The sequence below is a fragment of the Lates calcarifer genome, linkage group LG15 (genome assembly GCF_001640805.2).
Source record: "Lates calcarifer isolate ASB-BC8 linkage group LG15, TLL_Latcal_v3, whole genome shotgun sequence".
NCBI classification, from domain to species: domain Eukaryota; kingdom Metazoa; phylum Chordata; class Actinopteri; family Centropomidae; genus Lates; species Lates calcarifer.
Window position 1 is genome coordinate 27,573,932 of NC_066847.1, and position 12,523 is coordinate 27,586,454.

A 12,523-nucleotide genomic window follows, 5' to 3' on the forward strand; every position below is an offset into this window, starting at 1 on the left:
CTTCATCACAGCCATGGAGGAGTTTTCTTATGCCTCTAACAGTTAACTGCGCGTAATTTACTTCCCAGAGTTAAGGTAAATCGCCCAACTTGACAAACTTCGACATCTTCGTTCTCGACAAGCAAACATTAATACTCCTCCTCCCCCACTACCACCTCCCGGCTCTCAGTCCTGACTCTGGATCAGCTTCCACGCCCCGCTTCTCTCTAGCCGTCTACTCTTCAGCTGCCAGCTGAACAGCACAAACCGACCCCGGATCAGGATTCTCCAGCAAAACAGTATTTTAAACTCAGCCCCCTTTCCTTAAAAAAAAGGAAAAAACCAAAGCCAACCTGTTGAGTGTCACAGTAGTCAAGGCAGGGTGTTGGCGCACAGTGTGGAGAAAAGTCGCTGCTCTGAATCACGTATCCGTCTGCGTGGGAGAAATTTCCTCATTTTTGTCGCCGCTTAATAGAACTTGTCTAAGGTAAGTGTTAAACAACGAAATGAGCTCATATTACACACAAGACTGACTCCTCAAGTGTTTTCTTCAGTTGAGGACATTTGCTAATGAAGTTTAAGTTTTCCAAAAATGCTGGTGCGCATCTTTTTTAGGCAACTGAAGCAGAGTTTAGCAACGTGAGGCTAATTTTAGGGATACATTAAACGTTAGTAAGCACTCTCCAAACATGTTTGCTTACTTAGGAAAAGTGTTGACTGTAGATAAATCAATGTATTTCTTAATAACTGGCTTATTCAGTTACTTTAAAACTCAATGAATGCTCGAATAAAATGTATAAACTCTATATTTTTTCAAAGTAAATTATTTCTGTAGTTAAAATGCTAAAGTGTAATACAACATAAGTCATAAGCCTATAATGTTATAATCACATTATTAGGCTGACATTTCCTCTCGAGCCCACCAGTTCCAGCACAATGGGACGGCACGCGCCCACGGACCAATGTGCATAACGACCCGGGAGAGTGATCCTGCACGCGCTTTGATCACACTGTTTTTACTGGATTAAAAAAGTAAACAGTAGACTGAAAGTACACTGGCTGACAGTAGAAGGTAGTAGATGACAAGACGTTCCCAGTGTATGTTTCATGCTCAATAATAAGATTTGGCTTTTTTTTTTTTTTTAACATACATTAAATAAATAGTATTAGCAGTCATATTATTCATATTATTAAAAAGTGCCAATTACCAATGGCCACAGAGTACACATGAAGACTGCCTGCAGTGGAATTTTTCAATATTGTCATACTGATACATGCATTATTGAGCACAGTCTGTGTGTGTGTGTGTGTGTGTGTGTGTGTGTGTGTGTGTGTGTGTTGTGAAAAGGCCAGCTGATAAGGTCAGTGGTGATAACAGTTTGCTACTATGTGGCGCAAGGACAGATTAGGACAAGGACAGGAGCTGTTAAATTTTGCTGTATGATGTAGAGCTGTAAGTCATTTGTTGGATTACCTGAGTGCATTTTTGTTTAATAGTTTGTTTTCAGTTTGCTCATGTCAGCAATCAAAAACAGAAAAGATACTGAATTTGCAATGATAGAAAACAGTCATATTGAAGGTGTTCAGCCTGTGAGAATTTGGTATTTTACGTGTTAAATAGTTCAAACAATGAACTGGTTATCAAATAGTCTGCCATCAGTTTTCTCTCAGAGCAACATCAGGCCCTGTAATGTTACAGAGAGAAAAGATGAGAGAGTTTACAAAGTTATAGAAGGTGGCGACAGACAGAGCCATCTTTCCTTTCTCAGGTGAGACAGACTTAGCTCTCTGTCCTCACTTCGCCTCACATGACCACAGATCTTAAAAAAGAAAAAGAGAGTGAGCGAGGGAGGGAGGGAAACAGTTGAGAAGGATGGAGGGGGATAGACAGAGAGAGAGAGAGAGAGAGAGAGTGCTTGTAGGTGAGACACACTTTCTCCTCACCTTTCCTCACACATCACTCTGGTGCCTCACAAACACAAAATTAGAAACTTCAACTAGAAGACATTGATTTTGTACCGGGGATGCGACTGTGACCTTCGGTTCATTCCCTATGTAACAAGAAAGCTTTTATTTACAGCTCAGCAGAGACACAGCTAATTTGTTAACCAGTCCATAAGATTCACATCTCAGAGAAAGCTTATCGGTCGATACTTGTCAGTTAGTGCAGGATTAATAGTTTTATTGACGTCAGGTGAGATAAAAATTGTGGAAATGTACTCCATTCATTTATCGGCTGATTATGACTGCAGAGTGAGGAGCGTGAAGTCTGTTCCTTGTTGCTCTCTGCTAGCCTTGCGGTTACCATGCGTGACTCATGGCTTGAGTATGCTCCACTCCCTCTTACCCTCTGTCTGTCTCTTTCTGTCCCTCCTCATTCCCTCTCTTTCCCAACGGCACTCTCCCTTGTCTTCCTGCCCTCCCCTCTCATTCTCTCAGGCTTGAATTCTTCCTCCTCCTTCACTCCCTCTCTTCCTCGCTTGTATTTCCTAATTTGATATCTTGTTTGCACTTCCTTTTCTCTTTCTCTTCTCGGCTCTGTCGCTTCTTTCCTATCTCTCTGGCTTTTTCCCTTTTACACATTAATGGAGTCAATGCTGCAGTTGCATCTGTTGAAACTCATCATTGGTCAGTAGCTGTTAGCTGTTATCACTCAGTCCCATTCAGCAGCCAGGCAGACAAAGACATCTCTTAAATATTTCAGGAATACATTTGAGGTCATGCGCTTCATCAGTCACATTTCTAGGCTTTCAGCTCTTGAGAAACATTATATACTGTAATCATGAAATGACAAATTCCCGACAGGACTGGTGAAGCGAAGGGAGGAACAAGTTACGATAACTTCAACTGTGTTTCATCTAAAGGGAATTATTCATCGCAGGAGATTCACACCGTGTCGAGTGTGTTTAGTCCATGACGTCAGCCACTTTCCTGTGTGTGTGTTGAAAAGGAAGTGTTGCACACTGGAATCCTGTGCTGCTAATTTAGGAATAAAAAATAGCACTGAGAATAGGCAGCTGTCTTTGTAGTGCAGTACAGGAGCACACACAGACACACAAACCAGTGTCAAGCACTCAAAGGGGTGGGTGTGGGGAACATTGGAAAAATAGAAACAGGGACTAAGTCATAAATACACACTGTGTACACCACATCCCATAACATACAGTCATGAGCAGACAAAATACAGGAAGCAGAAATTTAAACTCTTGCTTTTGGGATCAGTTCACATAAAGACATACAATATGTACAGATACACACACTGTGGATATATTTTTATGCCAAGCCACGGGCACTATGTTTTGAGGATGTCCATCTGTCCCTCTTGTTCTCATGAACACGATATCTCAGGAAAGCCTCGAGAGAATGTCTTCAGATTTGGCACCAATGTTCACTTAAATTCTAGGATGAACTGCTTTGATTTTGGTGGTCATGGGTTAAGGTCATTGTGACCTTTCAAAACACATTTGACTGTAACACAAGAATTCATACACTAATTATGACAAAAGTTCACACAAATGTCTAATATGATAAATTGATGAAGGTATGGAATTTTTATCAGTCAAACATCAGGTTCACTGTGATATAATAACATTCTGCAAACACACTTTCCTAGCCATTATTCAATGCCATAACTCAGGAACAGATGGGGGAGATTGTGACAATATTTCCTGACAACTGCAGGGCAGTAATTCTAGTATAATTTTCTCATGCACACATACAGTACATGTTGTATCACAGATTCATGTGACACCACCTTGACTCTGAACTCTGATAGCTATGTCAAGTGGTGTGTCTGTGTGTTGTCACCTAACTTTAGTCACAAGAGGGGAGTAGTAAACACTTGTCTCACATTCAAAGACAGCTGGTGGGCTTTCTCTGTATGTCTGTCCCTCTGTGTAAGTGTTTTGTCTGTTGATTGAAGTGACTGAGAGAAGTGGTTTCACTTAGGTTTACAGATTAATGGAGACATTTTGTCCATTTATTTCTCTATAGTCACCATCCACTATGGTTTTTTTCTGCAGGACTTAGGATGGGTGGTTGATCAGTCAATTTAACTTTTGTCTATATTATCACAAAATTGACTAAAAATTCAACAGAGACAGACCAGTCCTATGCCAGTCCTATTATCTGGTGAGCTCATGACCTTTCCTCCAGTGGCACTAACAAGAAAAAAAAGTCAGTTGTACGTTAGTAATATAAGAATTTTATTGTGCTGCCCAGAGAAGGAATTCTTTCTTATTTGGATAGCCTTGCCGATAGTTATTCTCCTCTTTGACGAGATTTGAAATATGTGTCCCTGAGATTCTTGCCTCCACCTCAGTACAATGAAGGTAAATGGATTTTCATTCATGGTGTTCACAGAATTAAAAAAACATCTCAATATAATCTCAAAATGGATTTCTGAGTAAGACAGATTATATGGGAACTACTTACTAAAGAAGAAACACACTGCCAGTTTATTAGGTACAGTTAACTGTTGATTCAGTGTTCATGTTGGAGGTTATAGTTTGTGATGTTGATGAATTGTATTGCATTAAACAGTGAGGTTTTTTTCTAGAATTTTCTCCATGTTTGTATCAGTGATGTTGCATTATAAACACCCTCATTATATCTCAGTACAATTCAACATCAGCAACATCAGCATTACAAACTGCAGTCCCCACAACAACCATACAGTTGAATGAACACCTCCCTACAACAGTTTAAATAACATTATAAACTTCATGAAGGAGGATTGCTTGCAGGACTCTATTAGACTGTATTAGACTGCATTAGTTTCAGCTAGGGTTTCAGAGTCACAACAAAATTTAAGTGTTGTTGTTTAACTGTTGGTGAGTAAGTAGTAGGTGGGTCGCTGACTGAGTGAATGACTGAGTTATAACTGTTGTAATAGCCCTGTAGCTTATTGTGTAACCTCATGGTGGATTAGAGGAGAAAAGAAAAGTGGGATGGAAAAGAGAAGATGATAGTGCTTGAGCGTGAGACAGGCATAGGGCCTAGAAAGCCTATGCTCCAGGGAGTTTGTAAGGGAAGGGATAAATGAGTGGGAAAGACTCAACAAAAGGAAAGGAAAGGGGACGGGTTAAGGAGCAAGGACGTGCAGAAGTGTGTCAGAAAAGGGAAGTAGTAGAGGAGAGGTTTAAAGAGGCTGGAGAGAATTGGAGAGGAGACAGTAGCTTGACAAAAGCAGAGGAGTGGTGTGAAATAGTGGTTTCAAACAAACGGGCGATTCACATGAGTGGGAGTATCAGGCAGAGAGAGAAAATGAAATGAGAGAAGCAGAGGGTGTGTAGAGAGCAAGAGACAAAAAAGTGGAAAAAACAGTACAGGAAGAAAAAAGGAGATGGAGCGAGAGCTGAAGACAAAAAACGAGGGACAGTCGGAGACAGGCAGAGTAGCGTGACACTGCCAGAACAGAAAAGTCTTTATCCCAGGATCAGGCGGAGATGGTGAAGTGGCTCCACAGGGAAGTTGTGCCTAGGGGAAGAGAAACTATTCTCTACATGTGGCTCTTCAGAGGTTCTTTGGCCACATTTGTAATCATGCTTTCTTTGAACAGCAAATAACACACTTCTTATTTGTTCTGCAGATGTTGTATGTGGCATGAACCTGTAGCTACATTAAAGGTGAAACAGTGACTTAATTAATTCATTAATCAACTGGAAGAAAATCACGTCACTTTTCAAGTAAAGCCAAACATTTAATGTTTCCAGCCTCTCCCTTGTTGTTTGTGAAATGTGAGGTGTGGACTGTTAATTGGGCAAATCCAGCAGTGTGAATATGCTCCCTTGGGCTCTGAGAAATTGTGATCTGCATATTGCACCCCTCTCTCACATTTTATAGATAAAAATATTGTTAGTTGCAGGCCTAAACTGCATAGTGGTTTGTTTGATACTGAATATTGTGTTGAAGGTGCTGCAAGTAACAGTTATTTTCATTATTTATGAATGTTTTTATATTTTTTGACTAAAGTTTGTAATCGTTGAATCTATAAAATGTCAGATCCCTCCATATTACCAACATGTTTACAGTTATATTCAAATGGCACAGTCAGTTAAGGGCCGTTGCTTTGTAGAGCTCTTGAGTGAAAGCATACCTTTTTTCTACAATAAAAGGATAAACATCATGACGTGCTGCAGATGTTTTCTGGCCAGAATGTGCACTCAGCTTTGCAAACATATGTTATACACCTGACTCTATTACCCAGGATACTGTGCTTTTGTCCTTTCTACCAGCCATAAACACAGTAATTTGAACACACACCTCCAGCACTGGCATCCGAGCTCCACCTTACATTAACATTTGCTTTAGAATGTGATCTTCAAATAGGAGCAGGGAGGCGCCAGCTCTTTTACACTCTGTCTCATTCTTTTGCATCTCTGCCTAACCTTTCAATAGTCTCACCTCCAGTTTGCCCTTTATGTCTTCCTGTCTTTCTTCCTATCCTTCTCTCTCTTGTTACTGTTGTTGCCCTCTGTTTCTTTATCCTCTCCCTCTCTTTCCTCTGTGCTCCCTGTTGGTCTTTCTCCTGAGGTAAACCGCTCTCTAGTGGTTGTTGGCCTGGTTCCCATCCTCTACATTCTCTCTGCCTCGCCTTGGGTTGCTGTGGAGAGGCACCAGGAGAAAAGCGCTCGTCCTGCTCTTCTCTTTCTCTGTCTCTGCCAAACTCCAAATACCAACAGCCAAGGAGCGAGATGCTTTGTTTTACTTACATCCTCCTTTATTGTGATAGCTGAGTCACAAAGGTCACTGTTGTTTTCCTGTCAGTCATTTGCAAGAGAAAAATGCTCAGCACTAGAAGCTGAATTTTTACTGTAACATCTTTAAAGTCCTTGTCTTAAGTTCTTACAGATAGTGTCTGTTTTTTATAGCTTAATGTATAGGAGTATTTTCTCTTGTGTGGCCTTCAATAAACATTGCCCCACTCAAAGAAGAAAAGCAGGAGGTAAGAGATGAGAAGAGGTTTCCAATTTAAAAAATTGTTGCAAAGCTCAAATTTACACAAACAGAGGGCAGACAGATCATACTGCTGCAGGTAAAACTGTAGCTTCAGCAGGAGTTCAGGCCAGTGCCTCTGGCAAATTAATTTGACTGGACACTCCCATACTGCAGGTGGCCACGGCAGGGTGTGTCCAGATGACCTCTTAGATAAGTTGGTCAACCAGACTTGACATTAATGTGATGTTGCCCAAACAGTGTATTCTTTTGCATGTCTGTCTTTGTGCAAGTTTTCACTCGTGTGGCTGTGTGTAAGTGCCAGTTTGAAATGAGCACGGTGTGTGTGTGTGTGTGTGTGTTTGCTCTTCACTATGGAGCACTCTGAGCGGAAAAGTGTGCAGTAAGTGGAAAATCACTGCTGTGTTACCTAAGGTGCGTCTCCTCCCAGTGCACATGTTACCTCTGCTGCTACTCCTTCAACATGGCGGCTAAGCAACGTGGAGCAGCTCAGACAATGCATGGGATGTAGTTACACATGTCAGGAAATTTACTTGTTCGTTAAATATGCTAAAAGCACTTACTGTAAATTCAGTCTCACTGTCATGAAATAACTCTAATTGGAAGATATGTACTTTAGGTAAAGAAAGCTTTTTGTCCATTTTTTATTATAATCAGGCGTCTCTAGTGACGCAGAAAGCTCACCATCTATACACTAATGTACTCCAGAAATAAGATTAAAATGACATCAGAGACAGGAATAGCTTTGGAAGAGTGAATGGACTTTAATATTATTTTCATTGATTTTTTACATCAGCAAGTGAAAGCAGATTTAAAAGTAAAAATCAGGCCGGCCACAGCAGGCCGAGTAATGTTAAAGAGTAACGTTGAAATAGGAAGAGAAAAGATTGAGGCTTTGAGGTTTTTACATGGCAGCTGTGTAATACATTACCCAGAGAGCCTCAGTTCTCCTGTTAAGGCCCCAATAAAGCACTTTGTACCCATCAACATCAGATCAAGTTTCTGTGTGTGTCTGAGTGTCAATGAGAAGCCACTTTATGCTGAACTAAATTCGATCAGATTTGTGTGTGTGTGTGCTTCACAGGGGATGGATGTATGTAGCTGTAAGAGTGATGAGTTTGTTGCTGTGTGTTTAAATCCTTTTAGTGCCCCTCAGAAAACACAGAATCCTTTTAGTGCCCCTCAGAAAACACAGAAATGTTGCATCACACCTCTGTTGACTTTGGTAGCCAGTGTGAGCCAGTTTAGAGAACTGTAATCAGTTTTCTAACATGCACACACATTTAAAATTTGATTATTTGTACTGTTGGGACTGGAGATAATTTTATTTGCCCCATGTTAACACAACTAGAGCCTTATTCATATGGCAAGCCACATTTAGTTGTCCATTTCAATCTGCACGCATCCGTCAAAAACATACAACTTTAAATATTATTATTGCTTATTAGGGTTATTTCTATGGTAACTGAGAATGTAAACCTGCGCATAAAAATCATTAGTGCTTGTTAGTCTAATTGCCTACTTAATTAATGGTGATCTTATTGTTGATATCAGTGTCTGTTTTTATCTCTGCAGGAAAACAGCCTCAAGCTTGAAGATGTCAAAGATCTGTGCTCTGGTGTTGATGACACGTGAGTAAAACTCTTTAAAAGTCTTTCAACATAATCACTGATTTTCTCTAAAGAAAAATAATTCATCCATCCATCATCCATACTGCTTATCCTTAAGGGTTGTAGGGGGCTGGAGCCAATCGCAGCTGACAGTGGGCAAGAGGCAGGGTACACCCTGCACAGGTCACCAGTCTATCACAGAGCTGACACATACAAACAACCATTCAGAAAAAGAATCCTTTATTAAATCAGTAACTTCCTCTTTTTAAAAGCGAAGGTCAGTCAACGTCAATACAAATGCTGCTCTAATTTTTTTTCACTTAAATACTCGTGACCTGTTTGCTCCACTTCCTCTTTATAGAGGAAATTCTGCCTGAAGTTCTGTCTTCCATCAGCATGTTGCTCAAGTATTTATATTTTTGTGACTCTAAGTAACATGTCTGAGATGAGACAAAAGGCAGCAGGTTGGATGAGTCGTCGCTGCCCCTTTACTCTAAATTTTCAACTGTGATGTGAACTGATATGATTATATGTCTTTGTTAGAAAGCAAATCAGTAACACTCTAAGTATGATGGGAAATGAAGTGCTCTACAATTACAGTGCTGAAAAGGTGAAGGTAACAACATCCACATTTAGCTTCAGGTGTTGCAGAAGAGAGAAGATCAGGGATGAGGAGGGAGAGAGATGAAACAGACAGAGGTTTATAGAACATTTTTAAACATATCTGGATTTCCAATAAACACAGCTGAGACGTACGAGCTTTTTAAGAGGTGTTTTATTCACTGACGATGACAGTTTCACTTATCTGTGATTCTGCCAGACATGTGAGTTTCCCTTGGTTTCCTCAAAAGTAGCAGTAAAATGAAATTTTGGTGAAAGCAAAGCCACAAAAATATCAAGTAAATGCAAAATGAAGTGATACGGTTTGTATTATGACCTTGTAAATCTGTATTTTCTGGTTAAACAGCAAGTGAATATTTTTGTTTTCCTCAGGTTGTGTTCCACTATAATAATGTGTGTGTGTGTTTCTGAACTCTTTTGCAGTTGTGTCTCTGGTGTCTGCAGAGGAACAGAACTGTAAGTACACTGACTTTTCACTTTCACTAATACCTGCTTTTTTTTCCCTCAGTCTACATCTCCACCTACAGTAATCATTAATATGGTTAATAGGTCTCATTCAGAAAGGACCTCTGTACATTTTTCATTAAAACTCAGTGAAATGTTTGTTTTAAGTTGAAATGTATTGATCTGATTGTTAATCATTACTGAGAGTATTAAACTAGGCCATTGTGTATGCTCATCTCACTGTGTACTTTTGACCATATTATGTCACTGTTTGATGTGTGGATGTTCTTTATGTCCTCATTCCCCTGCTCTTCAAACCAGCTTTTAACTGATGATTTTCTCCTCTGTTCCCACAGCGGAAGATAACCCATTTACTTTTGGTAATGTATTGTTTTTTCATCATATTATTTGTAAGTTAAAATATAAGATAAAAATATATAAAATGTGTTAATTATCTAATGATAAACATGATCTGTTTGTGAAGACTACCACAGGCTGCGTGTTGGAGGCCTGATTCTAGCTGCTGTCCTCTGTCTCATTGGCATCACCATCCTGCTCAGTAAGATGCCAGTTTCACACACACACACAAACACACATGCCAGTATCCAAATACACATAGTCATAAACAGACTCAAATACACACATATAATATAAGTCACTATAAGTCAGACGAGTCAAGGCTTCCTCTCTCTTGTTGTAGGTGGCCACTGCAGATGCAAGTTCAACCAGGACAAGAGGTAATCCTTCTTACACTTCAACATGATATAATGATGTAAAAGCAGTATGTATGACCAGGTCACCAAGTTCCACAGATGGTGTAGTTTTCATGAACCAAGAACCAATCATCATCATTTGCATCATCAAGTCTGTTGCTTTTCTCTCCTCTTACTCTCTCTTCTCTTTGCAGGAGGAGGACAGGAAGCAATGCTCAGCAGATGCTCACCGACCAAGGTAACATATATTCACCTAGCAGCAACCCTGTCTTTGCCTTATTAACTGTTGTGAAGGATCTTATCAAACCACACACACACACATACACCCCAGCACCCAAGACTATGTTGATGATATCCTCCAGAGGTTGCAGTGAAATTGTCGTTAATCCCCAAAGGAAACTGTGTTTGTAGTGATGGTTTACTGTTAATGTAAACAGAGGAGATGACAGGTACAATTACTAAAACACATTCATCATCAACATTTATCCCTTTCAAACTTACTACCTCCACCGTCATTTCTTACAGTATGTCTGTACACTTGTGTGCAGAAAGATAAACAGCTTCTTTCCCTCAGAAATATTCAAGATTTCATCACCCTGTTCGACGTCCTGCTGAGGCCTAAAGTTATATTTACTCTGTCCATCTGTTTCACCGTAAACGGCTTCATGTCACACACACACTAACACCGTATGGAAAGCTCCCATAGTGCTGGACCGAGATGCCATGACCCTCGCTGTTCAACAGGTGGTGAGACTGGGTGTCTGGCAGGCACAGCGAGGGGAAAGGGAGGGAAGGGGCTGGTTGGTGTCAGAAGCAACCGTACATCTTAGGAGATGTCCCTGAGGGTTTGACAGTTACACTCACGTCTTTCACTCTGTTTGTAACGCGGACTCTCTGATATTAATCTGTAGTCTCCAAGCTTAAGCTACTTGAACCCCTGATGACGTTAGATGCTACTGATGAACCAAAGTAGTTCAATTTCAGCAGCTTTGATGTAGACGACATACACAGGTGGCCCGTATGGAAAAACACGGTGTGTGTGTGCACTATGTAAGCAGCTCAGCAGGAGCCAACAGGGACATACTGCCCAATTTCCACCTGCATGGGCAAAGACGCACACACACACACCATCTCTCTCTTTCCACCACTTTATCCGAGATTTAGTGGCAGTGTTTCAATTGTCTGATTTTTCACATACAGAGACTGAGATAGAGATTTGCCTCATTTGTCATGATGAATATACATGAATATGATGTGAATATCTGTCTGTCTGTCTGTCTGTCTAGGTCGTGCCTGCGACTGCTAGAGGTCAACCACAACTCACACTGAAACTTCCCAAATGTCCAACCAACAGATAACATGGAGGAGCAGCAGCAGTGGGATTTGTGACATCCAATGAGAAGCTTTTGTTTTTTATTTAGAGAGATAAACAGAATAGTCTGTGTGTAGCTGATGTGAGGTGTAATGCTTTCTGCCTGATAAGTGAGATACTGTCCTGCAGCCTGCACCTCCACACATACACACACACACACTTGGACATACATACCCCTGTACGCACGATATCTGTCACCTTCATCGTAAAGGGACTTCAACAGTAACACAAACCTATTACCAAAAAAAAAAAAACCCTGAAGTGTCTACATACTGTAGGTTGTGTCCGTGTCTCACACTACTTCTGTTGTCTGTACTGTATGTGTAAGGTAAACATTGATGTAGATATTAGTCGCTTACTGTGACCAACCTAACCCGCTGTCCATGCTTTCATGGCAAATATACAAAATCCACATAGTCATGAGTGAGTAGAGTGCTGTTGATAATTAATGATAATCTCATGTTTAGCTTTATGGAGGAGTGTAGTGGATTACACTGTTCAGAGATAAAGAAAGAGTCTGTCTTATTTCTATAAAAGAACTGTTGAAACTACCATGAGCGATGGGTTTTTCTTCAGAGTGGAAGTGTGTGCGTATTTGGGGTTGGTGTGGGGAGGGGCGTCCTGAAATCTGCTGAAACTTTTTATGCTTCAAGGTGTTGTGTTACTTTACACTCTTCAGTTTAGTTGCCTTTTTTTAAACCGATCATTTAAGAGTGATTCCGCGCTATATCCAGTCAGTGCATTATAACTGGGCTGTCACTCAGTGCTATACAAGTAGTCAGCATGTCAACTAACACACCCTAAGCCAGTTACCAAGCCAAATTGCA

General features: G+C 40.5%; 1 protein-coding gene across 1 annotated transcript; it reads left to right on the forward strand.

The window, feature by feature from the left end:
* Positions 1 to 257: 257 nt before the first annotated feature.
* Positions 258 to 12,247, forward strand: LOC108888166 (FXYD domain-containing ion transport regulator 3). The gene is made up of 8 exons (XM_018684009.2): positions 258 to 466; positions 8,512 to 8,567; positions 9,591 to 9,623; positions 9,968 to 9,991; positions 10,096 to 10,170; positions 10,312 to 10,348; positions 10,519 to 10,562; positions 11,611 to 12,247. The coding sequence occupies exons 2-8, from the start codon at positions 8,534 to 8,536 to the stop codon at positions 11,628 to 11,630; spliced, it is 267 nt and encodes an 88-aa protein (XP_018539525.1). The 5' UTR covers positions 258 to 466; positions 8,512 to 8,533; the 3' UTR covers positions 11,631 to 12,247.
* Positions 12,248 to 12,523: the final 276 nt, after the last annotated feature.